Source organism: Salmo trutta, chromosome 15, assembly GCF_901001165.1.
Source record: "Salmo trutta chromosome 15, fSalTru1.1, whole genome shotgun sequence".
Classification (NCBI taxonomy): Eukaryota; Metazoa; Chordata; class Actinopteri; order Salmoniformes; family Salmonidae; genus Salmo; species Salmo trutta.
The window spans coordinates 42,602,859-42,628,486 of NC_042971.1; the positions used below are offsets into that span (position 1 = coordinate 42,602,859).

General features: G+C 41.9%; 1 protein-coding gene and 1 long non-coding RNA gene across 7 annotated transcripts; both read left to right on the top strand.

The window, feature by feature from the left end:
- The first annotated feature begins 2,113 nt into the window (after window positions 1–2,113).
- LOC115149102 (uncharacterized) lies at window positions 2,114–2,583 on the top strand. Its single transcript, XR_003866798.1, has 2 exons — window positions 2,114–2,177; window positions 2,309–2,583. It is a non-coding gene; the product is annotated as an uncharacterized LOC115149102 (long non-coding RNA).
- Window positions 2,584–3,144: 561 nt separating this feature from the next.
- aifm1 (apoptosis inducing factor mitochondrion associated 1) lies at window positions 3,145–23,055 on the top strand. Of its 6 annotated transcripts, none has more exons than XM_029691625.1 (23): window positions 3,145–3,406; window positions 4,505–4,635; window positions 5,633–5,741; window positions 5,851–5,877; window positions 10,907–11,164; window positions 12,075–12,137; window positions 12,258–12,323; window positions 12,427–12,501; window positions 12,574–12,657; window positions 12,767–12,832; window positions 12,926–12,991; window positions 13,459–13,607; window positions 13,800–13,930; window positions 14,012–14,102; window positions 14,478–14,562; window positions 14,679–14,755; window positions 16,714–16,822; window positions 20,361–20,468; window positions 20,627–20,856; window positions 21,085–21,227; window positions 21,320–21,444; window positions 22,077–22,270; window positions 22,391–23,055. In XM_029691625.1, the coding sequence occupies exons 1-23, from the start codon at window positions 3,319–3,321 to the stop codon at window positions 22,460–22,462; spliced, it is 2,547 nt and encodes an 848-aa protein (XP_029547485.1). In that variant the 5' UTR covers window positions 3,145–3,318; the 3' UTR covers window positions 22,463–23,055. The 6 variants fall into 6 exon arrangements, with proteins under 6 accessions (XP_029547485.1, XP_029547486.1, XP_029547487.1 ...); XM_029691626.1 differs by having other exon boundaries at window positions 12,589–12,657; XM_029691627.1 differs by having other exon boundaries at window positions 12,604–12,657.
- Window positions 23,056–25,628: the final 2,573 nt, after the last annotated feature.

The following is a 25,628-nucleotide window of genomic DNA, read 5'->3' on the forward strand; positions in this document are numbered from 1 at the left end:
TGTTTTTTAGCCTGTTGATTTTGCTGTAATGTTTGAGTCATGCATTAGCAATCGGCCAACAAGAGGGGACAGAGCTTGTGGCCATAGACTGTGCCACATCTATTTCATGAGTGAAAAAGTTTGGCAAGCTCTGCAGTAAGCCACTTAAAGGACAACACTAGCTCACTGTCAAGTGTCACTTCAAAAGCACCAGTGGATAATACTAGGATGTGTAACCTTTAACTAGGCAAGAACAAATTCTTATTTACAATGATGGCCAAACCCGGATGACGTTGGGCCAATTGTACGCCGCCCTATGGGACTCCCAATCACGGCCGGATGTGAAACAGCCTGTATTCAAACCAGGAACTGTAGTGACGCCTCTTGCACTGAGATGCAGTGCCTTAGACCGCTGCACCACTCGGGAGCCAATCTCTAAGATGCTGCTGAATGAAAATGTCAGCATGCAGGAAAATTTCAGATGCATAATTGTAAACACAATCACATTTAGCCCAAAACCAATAGTCTACTTTGCACAGTTGAAGATGGTGCAAAAAGCTACCGTGTTCTGTTGGCTCCATGACCATATTCCAGGAGTGTCCATTCCAAGTGCAGGGAATAGGTTTTGACCATTACCAATCAGTGATGGACATTTTGCAGTACAGTGAATTGTGAAAGTATTCACCCCCTTGGCATTTTTCCTATTTTGTTGCTTTACAACCTGGAATTAAAAGGGATTTTTTTTGGGGGGGGGGTTGGATCATTTGAGTTACACAACATGCCTACCACTTTGAAGATGCTAAATATTTGTGAAACAAGAAATTAGACAGAAAAACAACTTGAGTGTGCGTAACTATTCACCCACTGGGATTTTGGCCCATTCTTCAAGGCAAAACTGTTCCAGCTCCTTCAAATTGGATAGGTTCCGCTGGTGTACAGCAATCTTTAAGTCATACCACAGATTCTCAATTGGATTGAGGTCTGGGCTTTGACTAGGCCATTCCAAGACATTTAAATGTTTCCCCTTAAACCACTCAAAGGTGTTGCTTTATCAGTATGTTTAGGTTCATTGTCCTGCTGGAAGGTGAACCTTTGTCTCAAGTCTCTGGAAGACAAACCGGTTTCCCTCAAGAATTTCCCTGTATTTAGCACCATCCATCATTCCTTCAATTCTGACCAATTTCCCAGTCCCTGCCGATGGAACAACATCCCCACAGCATGATGCTGCCACCACCATGCTTCACTGTGGAGATGGTGAGAGGTGTTGGGTTTGTGCCAGACATAGCATTTTCCTTGATGGCCAAAAAGCTCTATTTTAGTCTCGCATGACTTTTGGCAAACACCAAATGTGTTTGCTTATTTTTTTTCTTTAAGCAATGGCTTTTTTCTGGCCACTCTTCCATAAAGCCCAGCTCTGTGGAGTGTACGACTTAGTGGTCCTATGGACAGATACTCCAATCTCCACTGTGGAGCTTTGCAGCTCCTTCTGGGTTATCTTTACTCTCTGTTGCCTCTGATTAATGCCCTCCTTGCCTGATCTGTGAGTTTTGGTGGGCGGCCCTCTCTTGGCAGGTTTGTTGTGGTGCCATATTCTTTCCATTTTTTAATAATGGATTTAATGGTGCTTCGTGGGATGTTTAAAGTTTTGGATCTTTTTTTATAACCCAACCCTGATCTGCACTTCTCCACAACTTTGTCCCTGACCTGTTTGGAGAACTCTTTGGTCTTCATGGTGCCCCTTGCTTAGTGGTGTTGCAGACTGTGAGGCCTTTCAGAACAGGTGTATTTTTACTGAGATCATGTGACACTTTGATTGCACACAGGTGAACTTTATTTAACTAATAATGTGACTTCTGAAGATAATTGGTTGCACTAGATCTTATTTAGGGGCTTCATAGCAAAGGGGGTGAATACATATGTGTGCACCATTTCTGTTTTGTATAATTGTTTTAAACAAGTTATTTTTAATTTCACTTCACCAATTTGGACTATTTTCTATGTCCATTACATGAAATCCAAATAAAAAATCCATTTAAATTGCAGGTTGAAATGCAACAAAATAGGAAAACTGCCAAGGGGGATGAAATCTTTTGTAAGGCACTGTTGTAGTTTCCAATGTACCTAGAAGGAAAGAGGTATACCAAAACACAATGCAGATGAGACACAGATTAGCCAGCTAGATGAAGAATAATGTTAAGGTAATTTCTTCAGAGATACCCATTTATCAGTAAATTGTGTCATTGGATAGTTCTCCCCCGCTATTCTTATGCTAGAGTAAGACTGGCTAATAGGTTGAGACGGCTCTTTAAACATCTCGTTGTATCCGCAGGAAACACTGGGGAACTCATCTGTACACTATCCTGCAAGGTGAAGTGATGTTTTTATAAATTGTTAACAATTCAAACTGGTAAAAATAAATTGCTATTAGCTACCAAAAACTAAAATTCAGATCCAGAACCTCACTAGGATGCTCCACATTTGGCAGATTTGCCTGATCTGATCAGGCTGATGGCGTTTAAAGTCAGTGTCCACATTGTTGACAGATTGAGGAGCATCATGATAAGAAAATATGTTGCCAGGTACACATCTCGTAAAGTGACAACAGAAAAAAATAAAAGTAAAGTAAGTATATAGGATAGAGTGTATTCTGCCATTGTTTCCCTCTTGCTATCTATCTAGCCAGCTACAGAGCTAACTGGGCAGTTCGGTAGCTAGGTCCGGAATGAACTAAAAAATATCAGGAATTATACTTGTAAACTCGAGAACGGTCTGCAGGAACAGCGAGAAGTTCTATTGTTCCAAACAATGTAATAAATAAATAACTCCAATTGACTTTTCAATGACAGTTATGCTTCTCCAGCTCTGATTTTAGAATACACTGGGGTTTTAGCACCAGATCTCAAAGTTATAAACCATATTTGCTGTAATCATTATTTTGTACAATTATTTATTAGAGCAAGCCTACTTTCTCAGTCTTGCGCACACCAACTCTCCTGAACAAGCATGACTGCATCTGCGTAAAATTGAAACCAGAGAAATTGTTGATATGCTCGAACACATGCGTGTGAGCCAATGTGCATCGAAAGAACATGCACACATAAAGTCAACCACCAATGAAATGGTGAGATGGGCGGGCATTGCGTGATGACAAAAAAAACGCTTTTGAATCAGATGACCTAAAAAAAAAAATCTGTCTGGCCTTGTAGCTAGTACTAGCCGTTCTAATTATACTTCAGAGGTACTAGCTATTTGAGCTAGAAGTCTCTGGCAAAAGCGTGCCAACGACATTGTTGTAGAGATCTAGCTTGTAGCTAGCGGTTTCTCAATCGTGAACTCGAAATGTGGACGTGTAAAAACCTGTGGAAGAAGTTAGCCCCACTCGCCAGATCCTCTTCAACTTTGTGCCGGCAAAATGCAAGGGGAGTAGGTAAGTAACGTTAGCAGCTTGGTGAGCCCTGGATAGCCAGTGCAACTTTGAAACTGCAGTTGTTAGCCGGTTGGGTAGCCGGTTTCACTGTACACTACACCCCAAGTCAAACATGAACTACTTCAGTCTGATAACTTTGTTAGGGTAGCTAGTCAGTAACGTTAATGTGCAGCAAAATGCACTAACTACAGATGCGGCTAGCTAACGTTAATTAAGTGTCGTATGTATGTATGTAGGTAGGTAGGTAGGTAGGTAGGTAGGTAGCTAGCTAGCTAGCTAACTAGACAGACAGCTAACGTTAGCTAGCTAGTTACTAACGTTAGCAGTAGTCAGGTGGGTAATGAAACACACGGGTATGTCTGCTAACTAGGATGAAATATTCTCGCATTTAAACCGACGTGGCCCTGTCTTATCATAACTGTTGTGGCGCAACCTCCCCATGGCCATGTATTCCGCCAAGGTCGTTGCTAGAAAGCATGTCTACCGTGGCTACGTGGTGGGCACCGTCATCTCAAATTCATTGGACCATCGTGACATATTTTCTGCAGGAAAAAAGTTCAGTAAACCAGCTGAGCTAGATATGAACTTGAAACTTCAGTAATTTGTTTCTCACATTTTGGGCGATATTCGAATGTTTGCAGAAATTATATAACTTGGGGGGGGGGCTGGGCTTGTAACACGGTCTCGGGTGCATATACACATAACGTTTATTTCAGACTGTTTATAATGTCAAACTGGATCATCCACCAGGTCTATATGTATTTTAGGAAGTATTGGTATGATTGAGCCATGCATCATTATCAGCCAGTCAGGTTATCTTTGCAGCCAAGGTCTTATTGAGATGGTGAGAGAGAGAACAGATTCAACTGATCTGTTAAACTACCTTTATGAAATCACCAGAATGATTGACTAGTGTCATCACTTGTCACATGAAGGCTATTTCTGTTTACATTATCCACAGAAAAGTAATGTACTATTTGAGTTAGGCTAATGGAAACACTACAGCAGGAGTCCTCAACTCTAGTCCAGGACAGCTACTATATGTTCAGGCTTTTGCTCCGGCCCAGCTTACTTAACATACACCTTGATTCATTTCAGTGTTGAACAATGAGAGAAGACTGCCACTGGTTCCACAGGCCCACATGTCATCAGGAACTCCAGGGAGTGGAGGGGACAACAACTTGTACTACCTCCTAGTGGGAGCAACCTGTGTAGGGGGAGGATTTTATGTAAGTAATAAGTGTCCTGCCCATTTATTTCAGTTATGCACACTAGTTTCAGTGCATTATACTTTTGTCTAATCACAATGTGAATGCAAAGGATTTTGATTGTAGTACTGTGAATCATGCTTTGTTGTGAAAGTGTACTGTCACGTGCACCTGCTTGGTGCTATAGGCTAGCTTTAAAAATAAAAAAAACAAGTAGGGCAAATATATTGGACACCATAGGTTGTTGACCTTTGTAGCTGATGACTGTTTTAGTTCAGTCAAAATGTCATCAGGGCTTCAAACTGTAAGGTGCTATTTCAAGTCTGGTTGGCATTTGATGTCTTCTGGGTTTTGGCCAGAACTGTGTGGGTCACCCTATTAATGATTATGTATGGACTTTATTCAATGGAATTGAACAGTTGTTGTTGTCATTGCCCTCTTGCCTCATTCACCCATGTATTACATGTCTTTTGACAGAGGCCTTTAAATACTGTGTGTTAGACCTTCTGGTTTTAAACCTGGCAAATGTAGTTATTTAAGATTCAAGTGAGTTGGGGGGGGGGTCAAAAAGGGGCCTAGGTAGTTGGACCTGTCAGCACGGCTGAATTTTAGATAACATTTTAGAGGCCCCCATTTTGGCGACGTAGAGGAAAAAAATGTAATGATTAAAAAAAAGCTAGTTTCCTGCAATTCTATGCATTTTGCTCTGGCTAATGCTGTTATTTTGCTCAAGCATAATAACAAAATCAATACTGCTAAACGTGTGGTTTTTGGAATTTTCACTTCTCCCTGACTAGCTGTCTAGCTTTTATTTTGGTGATTTGTTAGTTCTCAATGATTATATTTAAAGAAAAAATACTGTGTTTTTCCATCCCGAAAGCAAATTTATTTTTACACTGTTTGGACATAGGCATCCTGAAAAAAAAAAAAAAACGCTTAGGCGGCCTGCCCAAAGATTTCAATGGCAGAAAAATCCCTGAAAAGAGGTTTAAAGATGTAATGTTTTGTATCTTCACAGGCTTACCGCACCATCAAAGGAGACAAAGAGCGATATCAGGAACGAATTAATGAAATTGCTTCCAGACCAAATAAGGTAGTGCCAGAACAACTAATCACAGAGGTCCCAGGTGAGAAGGTTCGATTCATAGCACACATTGGCAGTCTGAAGTCACATCTGCATTTTTGGTCTTTACATTTCAACACAATTACCCTTGTGGTGTACATCTTGTCTTTCAGGCGAACAAGCTGCTGAAACTCCACAAGGTGAGAATTTTAGTTGCTTGCCGATAACAATCCTGTCCCCAACCCTTATGTCATACATTAACATGTAGTCTCTCTGTTTTATGTAACAATGTGCATGATGGTATAACATTAGTGGTCTGGTGAGAATTTAGCCTTTTGTGATTATGTTGCATAGTTCAGATTAAAGCAAAATTGTTCTTCAATTTGACCCGGTGCGTTCTAGCTAGGCATTGAGTCTATTTTTGAGAAATTTTATAAACCAGTGTTCAAAACCTGGAATAAAGGATTATTTGATGACTTTTCTTAAGAGGAAAAACGTGTAAGCCTAGTTATACGGTGCATTCAGAAAGTATTCAGACCCCTTCACTTTTTCCACATTTTGATACCATACAGCCTTATTCTAAAATTGATTAAATAGTGTTCCCCCCCCCCCACAAGCTACACATAATACCCCATAATGACAAAGCAAAAACGAGTTTTTAGAAATGTTTACAAATTTATATATACACTGCTCAAAAAAATAAAGGGAACACTAAAATAACACATCCTAGATCTGAATGAATGAAATAATGTTATTAAATACTTTTTTCTTTACATAGTTGAATGTGCTGACAACAAAATCACACAAAAATAATCAATGGAAATCCAAATTATCAACCCATGGAGGTCTGGATTTGGAGTCACACTCAAAATTAAAGTTGAAAACCACACTACAGGCTGATCCAACAATGATGTAATGTCCTTAAAAAAAGTCAAAATGAGGCTCAGTAGTGTGTGTGGCCTCCACGTGCCTGTATGACCTCCCTATAACGCCTGGGCATGCTCCTGATGAGGTGGCGGATGGTCTCCTGAGGGATCTCCTTCCAGACCTGGACTAAAGCATCCGCCAACTCCTGGACAGTCTGTGGTGCAACGTGGCGTTGGTGGATGGAGCGAGACATGATGTCCCAGATGTGCTCAATTGGATTCAGGTCTGGGGAACGGGCGGGCCAGTCCATAGCATCAATGCCTTCCTCTTGCAGGAACTGCTGACACACTCCAGCCACATGAGGTCTAGCATTGTCTTGCATTAGGAGGAACCCAGGGCCAACCACACCAGCATATGGTCTCACAAGGGGTCTGAGGATCTCATCTCGGTACCTAATGGCAGTCAGGCTACCTCTGGTGAGGCACATGGAGGGCTGTGCGGCCCCCCAAAGAAATGCCACCCCACACCATGACTGACCCACCGCCAAACCGGTCATGCTGGAGGATGTTGCAGGCAGCAGAACGTTCTCCACGGCGTCTCCAGACTCTGTCACGTCTGTCACATGTGCTCAGTGTGAACCTGCTTTCATCTGTGAAGAGCACAGGGCACCAGTGGCGAATTTGCCAATCTTGGTGTTCTCTGGCAAATGCCAAACGTCCTGCACGGTGTTGGGCTGTAAGCACAACCCCCACCTGTGGACGTCGGGCCCTCATACCACCCTCATGGAGTCTGTTTCTGACCGTTTGAGCAGACACATGCACATTTGTGGCCTGCTGGAGGTCATTTTGCAGGGCTCTGGCAGTGCTCCTCCTGCTCCTCCTTGCACAAAGGCGGAGGTAGCGGTCCTGCTGCTGGGTTGTTGCCCACCTACGGCCTCCTCCACGTCTCCTGATGTACTGGCCTGTCTCCTGGTAGCGCCTCCATGCTCTGGACACTACGTTGACAGACACAGCAAACCTTCTTGCCACAGCTCGCATTGATGTGCCATCCTGGATGAGCTGCACTACCTGAGCCACTTGTGTGGGTTGTAGACTCCGTCTCATGCTACCACTAGAGTGAAAGCACCGCCAGCATTCAAAAGTGACCAAAACATCAGCCAGGAAGCATAGGAACTGAGAAGTGGTCTGTGGTCACCACCTGCAGAACCACTCCTTTATTGGGGGTGTCTTGCTAATTGCCTATAATTTCCACCTGTTGTCTATTCCATTTGCACAACAGCATGTGAAATTTATTGTCAATCAGTGTTGCTTCCTAAGTGGACAGTTTGATTTCACAGAAGTGTGATTGACTTGGAGTTACGTTGTGTTGTTTAAGTGTTCCCTTTATTTTTTTAGCTATTTATATATGTGTGTGTGTGTGTGTGTGTGTGTGTGTGTGTATATATATATATATATATGTGTATATATATGTGTATATATATATATATATATATATTTATTTATTTATTTATTTATTTATTTATTTATTTAAAAAAACTAATTTTATATAAGTATTCAGACCCTTAATTCAGTAGCTTTTGGCAGCGATTACAGCCTCAAGTCTTTGGTATAAAGCTACAAGCTTGGTACACCTGTATTTGGGGAGTTTCTCCTATTCTTCTCTGCAGATCCTCTCAAGCTCTGTCAGGTTGGATGGGGAGTGTTGCTGCACAGCTATTTTCAGGTCTCTCTAGACATGTTCGTTCGGGCTCTGGCTGGGCCACTCAAGGACATTCAGAGACTTGTCCCGAAGCCACTCCTGAGTTGTCTTGGCTGTGTGCTAAGTGTCGTTGTCCTGTTTGAAGGTGAACCTTTGCCCCAGTCTGAGGTCCTGAGCGCTCTGAAGCAGGTTTTCATCAAGGATCTCTCAGTACTTTGCTCCGTTCATATTTCCCTCGATCCTGAATATTCTCCCAGTCCCAGCCACTGAAACATCTCCACAGCATGATTCACCGTAGGGATGGTGCCAGGTTTCCTCCAGATGTGACGCTTGGCATTCAGGCCAAAGGGTTAAATCTTGGCTGCATCAGACCAGAGAATCTTGTTTTTCATGGTCTGAGTGTCCTTTAGGTGCCTTTTGGCAAACTTCGGAGTGGGCTGTGGTGTGCCTTTTACAGAGGAGTGTCTTCCGTCTGGCCACTCTACCCTAAAGGCCTGGTGGAGTGCTGCAGAGATTGTCATCCTTCTGGAAGGTTCTCAACAGAGGAACTCTAGAGCTCTGTCAGTGACCATCGGGTTCTTGGTCACCCCCCTGACCAAGGTCCTTCTCCCCTGATTGCTCAGTTTGGCCGGGCGGCCAGCTCTAGAAAGAGTCTTGGTAGTTCCAAACTTCTTCTATTTAAGAATGCTGGAGAACACTTTGTTCTTGGATCTTCAATGCTGCAGAAATGTTTTGGTACCTTCCCCAGATCTGTTCCTCGACACAAACCTGTCTCTGATGTCTACTGTCAATTCCTTCCACCTCATGGCTTGGTTTTTTTCTCTGAGATGCACTGTCAACTGTGGGACTGTATATAGACAGGTGTGCCTTTTTTCCAAATCATGTTCAATCAATTGAATTTACCACAGGTGGACTCCAAGTTGTAGAAACATCTTAAGGATGACACAACAGTGGCAAGGCTGATCACTGTCAATGATGAGACAGGTCTTTGACCTCCTCCCTATAGGCTATCAGTGTGGTGCTAGGCCAACAACCTCTCCCTCAATGTGAGCAAGACAAAGGAGATGATCGTGGACTACAGGAAAAGGTGGGCCAAACAGGCCCCCATTTACATCGATGGGGCTGTAGTGGAGCGGGTCGAGAGTTTCAAGTTCTTTGGTGTCCACATCACCAACAAATTATCATGATCCAAACACACCAAGACAGTTGTGAAGAGGGCATGACAACACCTTTTCCCCCTCAGGAGATGGAAAAGATTTTGCATGGGTCCCCAGATCCTCAAAAAGTTCTACAGCTGCACCATCGAGAGCATCCTGACCGGTTGCATCACCGCCTGGTATGGCAACTGCTCGGTATCTGACCGTAAGGCGCTACAGAGGGTAGTGCGAACGGCCCAGTACAACACTGGGGTCAAGCTTCCTGCCATCCAGGACCTATATACCAGGTGGTGTCAGAGGAAGGCCCCAAAATTGGTCAGACTCCAGTCACCCAAGTCATAGACTGTTCTCTCTGCTACTGCACGGCAAGCGGTACCGGAGTGCCAAGTCTAGGTCCAAAAGGCCCCTTAACAGCTTCTACCCCCAAGCTATAAGTCTGCTGAACAGCTAATCAAATGGCCACCCGGACTATTTACATTGACCCCCCCCCCCTTTTGTTTTTGCACTGCTGTTACTCGCTGCATTGTCACTTTACCCCCACCTACATTTAGAAATTACCTCGACTAACCTGTGCCCCTGCACATTTACTTGGTTACCGGGCTCCATGTATATAGCCTCGTTATTGTTATGTAATTCTGTTACTTTTATTTTAACTATTTCTTGAACCTCACTGTTGGTTAAGGGCTTGTAAGTAAGCATTTCATGGTTGTTGTATTTGGCACATGTGACAAATAACATTTGATTTGAGGATTAATGGCAACAGGATGCACCTGAGCTCAATTTAGAGTCTCATAGCAAAGGGTCTGCATACTTATGTAAATAAGGAGTTTCAGTTAAAAAAAAAAAAATACATTAGCAAACATTTCTAAAAACCTGTTATCGCTTTGTCTTTATGGGTATTGTGTGTAGATTGATAAGACAATTGTATTTAATACATTTTAGAATAAGGCTGCAACGTAACAAAATGTGTAAAAAGTCAAGGGGACTGAATACTTTCCGAATGTCCTGTATATTTCATATTTAGATGTTTATTGTCAAACTTTGGAAAAGCACCACTAGGGGGCATGGATGCTTATGTTGGATAATTTTTTAAAATTTACATGGTTCGGTTTTTATTTGTGACTTTTCAGATTTTAAAGTTTGGTGGGCATAGCAAGATTTCACTGAAAACATGAATACTCTATAAAGCAGTTACCCCTGGCATCACACCAATGTCACTTCTGTTCGCAACACTAATTTGGCTGTTATTAATAGTTTTTAAATTGTGTGTTCAAAGTAAAGCTAACATGAAAACTATAGTTTTGTCTACCAACCTACCATGCTTCTGCTTTCCATTTGTTCAACCTAGTCATTGTCTATCATCTTGCACTTACCAGGCTGCCTTTAGCTTTGCTGAGCTTGATCCTTTAAGTTTGGTCAATCATATGGCCCTTAGCTGTTGGAGCAGGGTAGAAGGCCTTTAGCTACTGATATGTGTTGAGTTTGCATGTGATCTCTCACCATGAAGAGACCTCTGTGCAGGGTTCGGTCTCTGAACCTATAGCAGTTGAGAGCGAGGAGAGCTCTGCGCCTATAGCGGCTGACAGCTCTGCGCCTATAGCGGCTGACAGCTCTGCGCCTATAGCGGCTGACAGCTCTGCGCCTATAGCGGCTGACAGCTCTGCGCCTATAGCGGCTAAGAGCGAGGTGTCGCTTTCGGCTGTGGAGGAGAGCTCCCCACCTCCAGAGGAACCCGCCCCCTGTGAAACAACGGAACTATCTACAGGTTCTATAGAATATATAGCTATTTATATACGTATATTCCTTTGTCACGTCTGGAACTTCCAAATGCATTCACACCCCGTTATGTGTATAGAGGTGCTTAAGTTCTTACACTGAGAACTAGCTTATCTAGTTGCCTGTCCTGAGTGTTGCATGGGGCCGGTTTCTGGTCAAACCTCTTCTATCTGTGGCATGTGACTATTTCTCTGTTTTAACGCCCTCTTCAAGTGGCTCTCCTCCCTTCAGCACATTTCCCTGTTGTCTACTTTGTTCCTATTCTGCAATTTTTTTTGTCTTCTCAAACTTGGATCAACTGTCTGGGTGCGATGTGTACTCATCCGATCTTGTTTTGTGACAGCACATATGTTCTGAAACTCCACTCACATGCCCCGCCATACAATGTCCTTGAATGTAATGTGTACTACTTCAAACGTATAGCTAGGATGGGTCCGGTTGGTGGGGGCATAGTCATTGGAGTTTGTCAGCTATCTATGGATGTCTGTTGGTTGACACAATACCTAGCCCACAGGTCCATGATTGTGAATGGATCTCCTCCTGTCTCACATTTTCTGTATTTGGTTTTAATAGTTTAAAATCTTGACTAACACCACAGCCTTTCCAATCTCTGTTTCTTTTCCCGTTATAACTACTGGATGTTATGGGAATGTTCTATTTTTTTATTACATATTGTTGAAAATGAATTTTGTGTTTTATTGCATTATGTTTTGCCTTAATGTTCTGGTTGTGTTCATTGAGGGAGGCAGATCCCACCTTTACAGTTAACTCCTCTATGAAGTCCATTAAGCTGCCTACATCATAGCAAATGGAGAAGAGCTAAAACCAGTGCAGCACATTTTCAAGCGTCCCGTTTTTGTATCACTCCCCTTAACCTTTACGGTCATGCCTACTAACAGAGATTGCACCTGTTACGGAAGATGCTCCTGCGGAAACTCCGGAAATAACCCCTATTGTCGAAGGTGAGGGTGATGGCTTAAAGTTGCTAGAAGAGAACTCCCCATTTTAGTCAAATCAATGCTTGGCCTGTAAGTATCATAGACCCTCAGAACGTTTTTAAAGAATGTTGGTCAAATACACAGAAGTGTCCCCTGAAGTTGCTGCAGTGGAACAAGAGGATCCTCCCACCACACCAGAGGCTGAGATTGGTAAGGCATGGTTGCATGGATAAAGAAAGCAGGCCCTCCACTCCCATAGGTTTTTAATGTGGAGTTCACCCTATAATCATGGACTATGGATTACCCCCAACAGCACCTGAACCGGTGGTAGGACCAGCTCCTGAAGAATCAGTAGGGACGCCTGATGCTGATCCAGTAGTTGACAGTGGTAAGATCTGACTTCATGGAATAAATAATTGTTCACTTTTATTTTAGTGGAAATAGAGAGTTAATAATTTAGGACCCATGCTAACAGAAGCAGCACTTGTAGCTAGATCGGTCTCAGAAGAAGCAGTGGAGCAGCCAAGTGAACCAGCTCTGAGTGGTAAGAGCTTTGGCCAATGAAGATGAACTATTTTTATTTTTTTTTGTCAAGTCACTACTAGCATAATGAATAAGTAGTTCCATTTTTAAAATGCCATTGTGCTAAACAGAACCATCAGTGGAACCGTCCCCCGTGGAGGTTACAGAAGAGCCTCCTGCTCCCGTTGTGGAGAGTGGTAAGCACTCAGACCAGTGCATAGGAAAATGATCAAAATAGATTTTTCAGATTTTTTTCCCCCAATTGCCTAACGCTTCGGTTATACTAACAGAACCAACACCAGTAGCAGAAAGCCTTCCTGCAGAAACAGCGGAGCCGCAGACAGAGACAGAGAGTGGTAAGACCTGAGTCCAACCTCTGCTGAAGTGGGAGGGGGCAGACACAACACATCACTATGGTTTTTCCTGTAAACACCATATGGTTACTTCCAACACATCTCTCCTTTTTTATTTCTTTATTCATATTCTGTTTATGGTTACGTTGATTTCATTTTTTTTCCTTCCCAGTTAAGGTTACTCGTTGTCTATGTTTGGGTCCTGTTTATGCTAAGTGATAAAGCTCTCACATGGATGGATAACAATTTTACTTTTTTTGTTTTCCCTTAACTCCATTTGAATCTCCTTTCCTTTTTAAGGTTACTTGTGCAATAGTCATTGTACGGCTAAACGATAATCTCCTACACATGGTTCTGGTGTTTTTAGACTTGAGGTTTTCCATTGTACAGCAGGATGGAGCATGCTTGGGGTCTACCTCTGAGTCCACAGTATCAGATCAGGCAGTGATTTTACCTATTTGCTGTCCCAGCTGCGGAACCTGCAACTGTTGCACCTGCTGAGGTCCCTGCACCTACCCCTGTAGAGTTTCCCTCACACGCCCCCTACCTCTTGATTGGCGGAGGCACGGCCTCCTTCGCTGCAGCACGCTCCATCAGGGCCAGGGACCCAGGAGCCAGGGTTAGTGGGCCTCTCTCTGTTGATCTATGGAGTGACCAAGAACTTAGCAAGCTGTGTTATGATAGTAGGCTCATTATGGTTTGAGTTTTGCAGAATAATGCAGTCCTACCTCATGTTGATTTCTTTAGACCATAACTAATCTATTTTAGCTCCTTAACCAAAATCTATTTTTCTTTTGATATCTCTCCACAGGTATTGATTATCACTGATGAACCAGACCTTCCATACATGAGGCCTCCTCTCTCCAAGGAGCTGTGGTTCTCTGATGACCCCAGTGTGGTTGACACCTTGCGCTTCAAACAGTGGAATGGCAAGGAGAGAAGGTGTGTGTGTGCTCACATGTTAACAGAACACAATCATGTGCAATATTCTTGTATTAATGCGTGTTTATTTCTGGTTTTCAGCATCTACTTCCAGCCTCCCTCATTCTACGTCAGTCCTCAGGATTTGGAGAAAGTGGAGAATGGAGGAGTGGCTGTGCTCACTGGGAAAAAGGTTGGTGCTTTTTTGTTTTTATAGCATAGTATTCTGGTCTTGAGCTATAATTCTATATAATTGAAGAATTTGCTTCCATTTCATTAGTTATGCTATCTTTTCCAAACTTATTCCGATTTAGTAAAAGGATTTATCAAACCTTCTTGGAGATTGCAATGGACAGCACTCCAAGGATAATCTTTAATAATTAATTTATTGGTGAATGATTTATTGGTGAATAAATTACTAACCCTATCCTTAGATTGCTATCAATTTCACTCAATGTATTTTACTAATGAGAATCCAGCACCCAACCTCCATGAAGAATAATCTATGAGTGATGAGCATGTTGTCCTAATATCAAATTTTTATCAAACCTTCCCCAATCTTCTTCAGGTGGTGCACATGGACGTGAGGGGCAACAAAGTGACACTGAGTGACAACACAGAGATCTCCTATGATAAGTGCCTGATTGCCACAGGTAAACCATGGTGAAAATCCAGTTTATTGAGCGCATCCTGTTTAGCTGCTGACTTGGGTGCGACATTCACAACAGGCTAGGACTGAGCAGTAATTAATTTGAGCTTTTTTCTTAAGGTGGAGTCCCAAGGAATCTGCAAGTGATTGAGCGAGCTGGAGAAGAGGTGACAAAGAGGACTACACTGTTTAGAAAGGTAAACACATTGATTCTTTAGGCAATGTTTTAAAAGGTGTGTGCAGTAGCCACAAGACGAGGATTCATTCATTTGGTGTTTGGTACCATTGACATGACAACAAAACATGCTGAAGCTAGGTCCTTTACAATGTTAGGTAGGGGCTATTATTTAGTCATCTTCAGGGACTGGTGTTAATGCATCACAAGCCTGGGGGCTCTATTTTCGGGCTGGAGTTAAGGCGGCGCTAGTGTCAAACGCACGTTAGTTTTTCCATGACGAAATTGCAAACAGTCGCGCTGGCATTTTCCAGCCCTAACGCCAGGTTTAGCAATTTACCTGTCTTATATTAGCTCAATTGCACTCAGTTGGGCGGGGTGAAAATGTGTGCGGTGTCCTTAAGTGCTAATTTCAGGCAGTACTGATAGGGATATTTAAGACCAACCAAACGCTGGTTTTATTGATAACGTAGTTGGTTATGGCATGAATTTTGACCTCAAAAACGCAGCCTATCCAGCCAAGAAGCACACTGCACATATGAACATGGAACAAGAGCAGCCTAATGTGCTTTTGGTGCCTGTATACTTTGTATTTAGAAATGTAAAAAAAAACGAATGTTTCTTCCCATTTTCGTTAAATTTTATTAAAAACCAAGCATTGCCTTCTCAATGAAGGCTTTTTTTGTCTGCCTAATACAATCGCGAAGTAGTCAGAACTGTCGATAAAGGGTTTGGCTTCTGATACAGCTTGGAAGTAAATATTCATCATCAAAGCTTTCTTAAAATATCAAGTTTGAGAGGAGTAAAACTGAGCTGACATTCCTTTTTTTATCTATGCATTGTAGGCAGGCCCACATTATTTTAGTCATGTAGGTCCCGGTTTGGACGTGCGTAAAACCCCCTCCATGATGCAGGCTACATGCCCATGATGCGGGCTACATGCCCATGATGCAGGCTACATGTATTTTTAACCTGTAGATTACATTTTTTTTTATATCTTTACATTTATTGTTTAAAAAACAACATATTGCTTTTTAATTTAATTTTATTCCAACCAGACTTGTTAGAATAAATTACCTTCCTGGTTTTATGTTGACAACGTCCATAGCGCACTTGCAATGCAACTTTTGGAGATCTGACCTGTAAAATGGTTCGGATTATGTTCATTAAAAAAACAGGCCTATTTGGGAGCAGTATTAACGACATTATCCTTTGCTATTTATATTGGATCTTTGTCCAGCTACTGTGAAAAGTTTGGATAAGTGTTAAACTCTTCATAGTCTGTGTCATTTTAATATTATATGCCCACAGGTAGAAATGATGGTGCCTGTAAGTGTGACAGCCTATGTTTTGTTTAGAATTTGATTCAAATTATTCCTTCTCTTTTTAGGCCTTTATCAATAATTCATTTACAGTAGGCCTAGCCCCTATATCAGTGTGAATGCTATTGAAGCCATACAATTACTTAGAACAATGTGGACTGCAAATGGGTTCAAGTTAACCTATTTATCAAAGATGGGATAGGTCTACATTTTGTTATTTTGTTTCTGTAAGTCATTTAACAAACTATAACGGACTAACATTGGAATTGGAGTTGATTCCAAGGCAATACAGAACTTGAAGCAACCACGTATCGCCATACCCACAAATTGTTTATTTATCAAAACCTAGCCCTTTCGCGCCAACGCCAGCAAGTGCACCGATAACTGTGATGGTGAAATTAGTAAAAATATTTCTGACACCCCTGAACCTATAGCGCTACCTCCTGCACTTAGATTTACCATTGCGTTAGGTTTGTTACAATGGAGCCCTGAGTTATGTCATGTATTTCCTGTTTTGCGTAAAACTATAGTGACGTCGATCATTCAAAATAAATGATGGTTTAAGATGAGTGCCAGCAAGTATGTTTTTTGACAGGGAATACTTGTAGTTACTTTTCAAATCCACCTCATGAAAATGCTTTTTTGATGTCATCCCTAGGTTGAAGATTTCAAAGCTTTGGATAAGGTCTCCAGAGACACCAAATCCATCACCATCATTGGAGGAGGTTTCTTGGGGAGTGAGCTGGCCTGTGCCCTGGGCAGGAGATGTAAGTTAAGTAGGGCTGACCCCATTTTGTCCACTGGTCGATTGTTTGGTTGATAGGCTATTGGTAGATCAAGATTTCATAGTGTACAAGACACCTGTCACAGTGGATTTATCCATTGGGGAGACCGTGGAGATGGCACAGTCCATCAGTCTAATACATGTGAAACTTAAATTGTATATGGTGGTTATATTATGTGAGAACGTTGGTGCAACACAAATAAAATATTATTTTATAACAAATGCGCTTTCTCCTGCGTTGGATAGTGGTCGCTGTCCGCAATTCTGAAACACATCAGTGCGCTGTTGAATTGACGCCATTTCCTAGACCATGTTGCTATGTGCATAATAGCAAAGTTAACCAGCATATTGGTGTTGAGAACAATGCAGCAGCAGAGTTGGTAGATCAGAAAACAGCCCTTGCCTTAATTATCTTAAGAAAAGTATTGAGAGAGGAAAACCCAATTTAATTAGTTTTATAATCAATAGCCTAACTGTTAAATGTGACTTGTTTTATAAATCATCTGTATATACAGTGCATTTGGAAAGTATTCCTACCCCTTTTTCCAAATTGTTACTTTACAGCCTTATTCTAAAATTGATTCAATATTTTTTTTCTCATCACAATACCTCATAATGACAAAGCAAAAACAGGTTTTTAGAAATGTTGCCAATGTATAAAAAACAAAACAAATACCGTATTCAGACCCTTTGCTGTAAGACTCGAAATTGAGCTCAGGTGCATCCTGTTTCCATTGATCATCCTTGAAATGTTTCTACAACTTGATTGGAGTCCCCTGCAATAAATCCAATTGATTGGACATGATTTGGACAGGCACACACCTGTCCTTCAGTTGACCATGCATGTCAGAACAAAAACCAAGTCATGAGGTCGAAGGAATTGTCTGTAGAGCGCGGAGACAGGATTGTGTCGGCACAGATCCGGGGAGGTAACAAAAAATGTCTGCAGCGTTGAAGGTCTCCAAGAACACAGTGGCCCCCTTCATTCTTAAATGGATGAAGTTTGGTACCACCAAGACTCTTCCTATAGCTGGCCACCTGGCCAAACTGAGCAATTGAGTGAGAAGGGCCTTGGTCATAGAGGTGACTAAGAAGTTCCTGGAGAACCTTCCAGAAGGACAACCATCTCTGCAGCACTCCACCAGTCATGTTTTTATGGTCGTGACCAGACAGAAGCCACTCCTCAGTAAAAGGTCTGATGAAACCAAGATTGAACCCTTTGGCCTGAATGCCAAGCGTCATGTCTGGAGGAAAGCTGGCACCATCCCTACGGTTAAGCATCATGCTGTGGGGATGTTTTGCAGGGACTGGGAGACTAGTCAGGATCGAGGGAAAGATGAACGGAGTACAGAGATCCTTGATGAAAACCTACTCCAGAGCGCTCAGGACCTCAGACTGGGGCAAAGGTTCACCTTCCATGAGGACAATGACCCTAAGCACACAGCGAAGACAACACAGGAGTGGCTTTGGGACAAGTCTCTGAGTGGCCCAGCTAAGAGCCCGGACTTGAACCTGATCGAACATCTCTGGAGAGACCTGAAAATAGCTGTGCAGCAAAGCTCCCCATCCAACCTGATAGAGCTTGAGAGGATCTGCAGAGAAGAATGGGAGAAACTCCCCAAATACAGGTGTGCCAAGCTTTTGGTATTATATGGGGTGGCAGGTAGCCTAGTGGTTAGAGCGCTGGGCCAGTAACCGAAAGGTTGCTAGATCGAATCCCTGAGCTGACAAGGTAAAACCCACTGTCAGCTCAGGGATTCGATCTAGCAACCTTTCGGTTACTGGCCCAGCGCTCTAACCACTTTTTTTTTTTTTAAACAAGACTCGAGGCTGTAATCATGGCCAACAAGTACTGAGTCTGAATACTTAAGGAAATGTGATATTTCAGTTTTTGTATTTTTAAAAAAAATAAATGTTTGTAAACCTGTTTTTGCTTTGTAGATGGTGAGGTGTAGCTTGATGAAGGAAAAAAACGATTTAATCCATTTTAGAATAAGGCTGTAACAAAATGTCGAAAGTAAAGGGGTCTGAATACTTTCCAAATAAGACAGATCCTGTTTGGGTGCTTGTTTGTTTGGGTGTACTGATTCCATGAGCACCAAGTCTCATGCAACAATTTCACAAATGTGGTTGTTTTTAATCTTTGCTATGCTGTAATAAAGGCTTTATACTTTTTTTTGTTAGACCATGGTATTGTTATTTAGTGTTTACGCTGTTCCAAATGGTCAAATTATGTTTATTATAATAACCCTCCCTTTTCCTTGATCTCCTTATTGTTATTATTACTATTATGATGATCAATAAGTAATGTTATTACTAGGTTTACTAGCCTTGTATTCCATCATTGATCTATAGGCCTAAGAGCGCATCCTGTTTAGTCTTAGTAGCTTAATTAACTTAGGCCTATATTTCAATACTTATATAGGCTACTGTATCAATCAATCATTTATTTGTTAATGTCATCACACAGCATAGGAGTCATTCATGATATGAAATGCAATCAAGCATTTTGTTTAAAATAAAATAACAAAGCAACCATTACATAATTAGCGTAACAATAAATAGGCCTAAACCTTTCCAATTTGAAAATTGCATTCACAAATGAATGCGACTGTTTTTAGTATTTTCTGTAATAAATGCTTTGCAAAACAAAAATGACAACAGACTCTCAAGTATTTATAATTTGTGTTTGTGGTTCCAAACGGTCAGGAAAATGATATTGTAATCTAACAGCACTTGTTCGGCGCACATAATATCCACGCAGCTCTTAACACACATAATATCCACGCAGCTCTTGCTCCATACCTTCTTTTTCTTGATCGGCAGTATTTTCCACAACCATTCAAATTTGTTCCATTTTTTTACATTTACATTTTAGTCATTTAGCAGACGCTCTTATCCAGACATCAGACTTCCCCTTTACCTCCTGCGGAACCAGTAAACATTCCCCCGTTGCGAGTTTATTTGTCACGTCCTCTGCATCCATTTTGTTGTCACATGTTACGGTGTTCAGAGTTTGTTTATAACCAATTTATTGATCTGCTAATAATATTCTATAGGTCAGGCCCTATTGGTCACGTGCATTCGATAGGGAATGTTTCTCAAAGACAAATGAGAGATTTCGGTAACACAACAGTACAATGCACACAGTTGTTTTGTGGTGGTCGCTGCAGCAGGGAGGACAGAGAGAGAACGGGTGCTAGTCACACAGTCCCTCGCCGTCTTTAAAAAAATCAAAAAAATTAACACAGCGCAGTAAGTCTGTGCCAGGCCAGGCACATTCAAATCAATTGCGGTCAAACTCCCTCTAGTCATTTGTGTGTCTTACTTTAAGCGAACTGTTTTGATTAAATAATTATCAGACAAGCTCAGTACATATAGTTGATTTGATTAAAACACATAGGATGCGTCTATGGCCCAAATTTTCAAACATGTATTTTTCCAGTCGATTTGACACTATTGCTGAACCAACATTCACCACAGCCCCTTTTGTAATGTGTGTCTGTCCATCCTTCTCCCAGCTGCTGATTCTGACCTGGAGGTAATCCAGATGTTTCCTGAGAAGGGCAACATGGGAAAGGTGCTGCCGGAGTATCTAAGCAACTGGACAACAGCCAAAGTCAAGAGCGGTAAGGAGGGGAAACCTCTTAATCTCTATTACTTGTATGTTTCACTAATGGACTGTATATGGGAGTTTCTTCTCCCCTGTGTTAATGACTGAGGCGGCCATTGCCAACCTCGCCTGGTTGATACATTTTTTAAATAATTCATCTCTCACCTTTTACAGAGGGAGTGACGATCATCACAGAAGCGTTGGTAAAAGCTGTGAGCTTCAAAGATGGTAAAGTGGAGATCAAACTGAAGGATGGTCGTGTGGTGAAGACGGACCATATTGTTGCAGCTGTTGGGCTTGAGCCCAGCGTAGAGCTGGCCAAGTCAGCAGGTCTGGAGGTAGACTCTGACTTTGGGGGCTTTCGGGTCAACGCAGAACTGCAGGCTAGGTCCAATATATGGGTGGTAAGTGCAAATTCAAGTGGTTGTCTTCGGCTCCTACTTCATTTTTTTCTGAAAGGTCAATTCTCAGTAAAGAAGAGCTCCCCCATTGAAAGATTGAGAACATCTCATAAGATGTGCATCCTTTACTCTCATTCTCAAGCACAAGGAAACTAAAAAGTGTTGTCATTTATTACCGATGTGTCATGACTATATAGGCCACTGTTGTGATCCTTTGTCCTCTGTTTACAGGCAGGTGATGCAGCGTGCTTCTATGACATCAGACTGGGCCGCAGGCGAGTGGAGCACCATGACCATGCAGTCGTGAGTGGCCGGCTGGCCGGAGAGAACATGACTGGAGCCAATAAGCCCTACTGGCATCAGTCCATGTTCTGGTACGAGTCATATCGTTCAGTTTCCTTGTCAGTAGTCGTCAGTGACTCCCTCTCCTCTAACCTTTTATCTCATGTCCTATTGTGTCCCACAGGAGTGACCTGGGGCCTGATGTCGGCTATGAGGCCATTGGGATAGTAGACAGTAGCCTTCCAACGGTTGGGGTATTTGCCAAAGCCACTGCTAAGGACACCCCCAAAGCTGCCACAGAGAAGTCAGGTATAACCATCCACATTATACTGATTTACAGTCAACATAATTGTCAGATTCCAGCCACCCAAGTCATAGACTGTTTTCTCTGCTACTACACTGCAAGTGGTACCGATGCACCAAGTCTGGAGCCAACAGGACCCTGAATAGCTTCTACCCCCAAACCATAATACTGCTAAATAGTTAGTTAAATAGCTACCCGGACTATCTGCATTGACCCTTTTTGCATGAACTCTTTTGACTCATAACATATGTTGTTGCTACTGTTTATTATCTATCCTGTTGCCAAGTCACTTTACACCTACCTGTATGTACATATCTACCTCTATTACCTTGCACATTGACTCGGTACTAGTACCCTGTGTATATTGCGAAGTTATCGTTGCTCATTGTGTAATTATTCCTCGCGGTATCATTTTTTATTTTTTCATCTCTGCATTGTTGGGAAGGGCCTGTAAGTAAGCATTTCACTGTTAGTCTACACCTGTTGTTTACAAAGCATGTGACGACAAATATTTGATTTGATTCTACAGAAGGACCTCTATTTTACAAATCAACTAAATGTTTAAACCCCCCCCCCCCCCCCCCCCCCAAACAATTGTTTCAAAGACATAGACTGAGCGTCTTTCCTATCCTGATAGGAACTGGAATCCGTTCAGAGAGTGAGACTGAGGGGACGGCCAGTAGCCCTGTAGCCTCCTCCACCCCTGAACCCCCTCCAGTACCCGAGCAGAAGGACAACTACGGGAAAGGAGTGATCTTCTATCTGCGAGACAAAGTGGTGGTGGGCATTATCCTGTGGAACGTGTTCAACAGAATGCCCGTTGCAAGGAAGGTGAGAACTGTCACAAATGTCAGAGGATACATATTTCTCTGTTCTTTAACCCGCTCCATGTCACTTAAGTGATGTTGAAAACAGTTAAATATAGACTGCTTTGCATTCTTGTCTTTGCAGATCATCAAAGATGGAGAGGAACATGCCGATCTGAATGAAGTGGCTAAGCTCTTCAACATTCACGAGGACTGAGTCTTCTCTCCTCTGGGGAGGCTGAGCCTATGCTGGGAGAGATGTGTGCTGTCACTACTCATAAAGGCTTTGAACTTTCACAGTCATCGCCAGGCTTTGGCAGACCCCACTATGATGCTGCACTTGAAAAGGGAGAATCTCTGGACACAAATCTACTCTGTACATTTTAATGTCGCTGAAATATTGTCATGTTTGTAATTTCTATCACATGCATGTTTTTTTTTCTTATTTTCTATTCAAGGTAGTGAGTACAAATATTCCCCATGTCGATCAGTCTATAGAATGAATGCCGCCCCCATATCCCCAGATCTATTCTGCGTTTTGTGATCAAGGTGAAATTATCCATCCCGGGAATACAGGTGACAGTGTACAAGCCTAACAACATACTGGTACATAGAGGTTGTTTTTCAGTGTGATCAGAGCAGCTCCTATTGTTAAAGGCTGCAATAAACATGTTTTTAAATTGAAATGATCCTACCATTTGCATTGTTATTTCCTAAGATGAAGTCCCTTGATACATTTCCAAAAGAACTTGTATTATAACCTGGTTTCACATTGTTTAAATGTTGGTAATTAAATCACACAAGCTCAAATATGGAGTCTCTTATGCAGTGGCTTTTGCTATGGTTTACCATGTTGAGACTGTTTTGTTGAACAAAAGATCCATTCCCAACCATCATTGCTCACCTGCCTGCACTGCTCCCACATAGACTGTTACTGTCCTGGGAGTTCTCAGGTTAAAGTGTCATGGCTCTCCTCAGAGTGGATGGGAACAGGCAGTCCTGCTCCAAGGGTGCCTGACCTGTGTGGGCTACAGCATACAGAACCACTCCCTGGGAAAGTAGGTCTGCAGTATAACTTTATACTCTACAGAAGGCTGCCACATTAAAATTAAAGCTGGCCTACTTAACCACTATGGAACTGGAAATGCTTTTACATGCAGAAGACTTGCATGATTTTAAAGAAAAAAAAATTCTCCCAATCTGCTGACACTATTTGGCTCTTAAACACCTCCCTGTGGGAAAGCGGGAGTTTTTATAGATGTGAAGGAAATGTCTTAACACGTGTGAGGTACAGCTAGCATCGCTTTTGCTAAGATAGTCTGCCATAGGCGTAATTATTAAAAGTAATGTGTGAAATGTATTGTCGCCTTATGTCTGACTGTTCCTCCAAAGGTGGGATAATTTATCTAGGTGTTGAAAGAGACAAGTAATTAACCTGTGAACAGAAAACGTATCCCTTCGAGGGGTAGTTTAATTAACTAGTCGAGAGAACTTCTCATAAAGAAATATACAAAATGTCTTTCACTTTTGTATTGTACACCTTTAAATTACTTTCCTTTTGATAACAATGTTGTGCCCTTTATTCTTTCATTTGTCTGCTTAACTGCCTTGAGTGCCCCTCTTCATTCTTGAATAATTCAAAATCCTTTTACCAATTAATGTTTATTTAATACATTCTTGAAATTAATTATTTTAATAATGGAGGTAGACTTGTATCTAGAAATATGCTTAACAAAGATATAAATGCAATTTCAAAGATTTTACTGAGTTACAGTTCATATAAGGAAATCAGTCAATTGAAATAAATTCATTAGGCCCTAATCTATGGATTTCACATGACTGGGCAGGGATGCAGCCATTGGTGGACCTTGGAGGGCATAGGCCCACCCACTGGGGAGCCAGGCACAGCCAATCAGAATGGGTTTATCCCCATAAAAGGGCTTTATTACAGACAGAAATACTCCTCAGAAATACCCCCCATGTGGTCTGCGGTTGTGAGGCCGTTTGTACGTATTACCAAATTCTCTAAAATGACGTTGGAGGGGGCTTATGGTAGAGAAATTAGCATTCAATTCTCTAGCAACAACTCTGGTGGACATTCCTGCAGTCAGCATGCCAATTGCACGCTCCCTTAACTTGAGATCTGTAGCATTGTGTTGTGTGGAAAAACTGCACATTTTAAAGTGCTATTTTATTGTCCCCCAGCCCAATGTAATGATCATGCTGTTTAATCAACTTCTTGATATGCTACAGCTACCAAGGTGGATGGATTATCTTGGCAAAGGAGAAATGCTCACTAACAGGGATGTAAACAAATTTGTGCACAACATTTGAGAGAAATATGCTTTTTGTGCGTATGGAACATTTCTGGGATTTCTTTTTTCAGCTCATGAAACATGGGACCAACACTACATGTTGCGTTTATATTTTTGTTCAGTGTATATATATTTGGGGAATGTATGTCCATGTTCTCTGTTATGATTGTGTTTTTATTTTTAGGTGAAAAAAGGTATTTATTTAATAGAAAATGCCTTGACTGTGGATCCAAACTGTGCTCATTAACCTGTTGGGGCTAGGTATTTGCACGGCCGGATAAAAAACGTACCCGATTTAAACTGGTTACTACTCTTGCCCAGAAACGAGAATATGCATATAATTAGTAGATTTGGATAGAAAACACTCAAAAGTTTCTAAAACTGTTTGAATGGTGTCTGTGAGTATAACAGAACTCATATGGCAGGCCAAAACCTGAGAAGATTCCATACAGGAAGTGCCCTGTCTGACAATTTGTTGTCCTTCTGTTGCATCTCTATCGAAAATACAGCATCTGTGCTGTAACGTGACACTTTCTAAGGCTCCCATTGGCTCTCTAAAGCCGCCAGAAAGTGGAATGGGGTGTCTGCTGTCTCTGGGCGAAGAACAGCAGGAGAGTTTGTGAGTGGTCAGCCTGGGGACAGTGACACTGGAGATGCGCGGTCACGAGAATTCTCCATTTTTTTCTTTCAGCCTTTGAATGAATACAACGTTGCCCGGTTGGAATATTATCGCTATTTTACGAAAAAATAGCATAAAAATTTATTTTAAACAGCATTTGACATGCTTCTAAGTACGGTAATGGAATATTTTGATTTTTTTTGTCACGAAATGCACTCGCGCGTCACCCTTCGGATAGTGACCTGAACGCACAAACAAAATGGAGCTATTTGAATATAACTATGGGTTATTTGGAACCAAAACAGCATTTGTTGTTGAAGTAGAAGTCCTGGGAGTGCATTCTGACGAAGAACAGCAAAGGTAATCCAATTTTTCTAATAGTAATTCTGAGTTTAGTGAGTCCCAAACTTGGTGGGTGTCAAAATAGCTAGCCGTGATGGCCGAGCTAT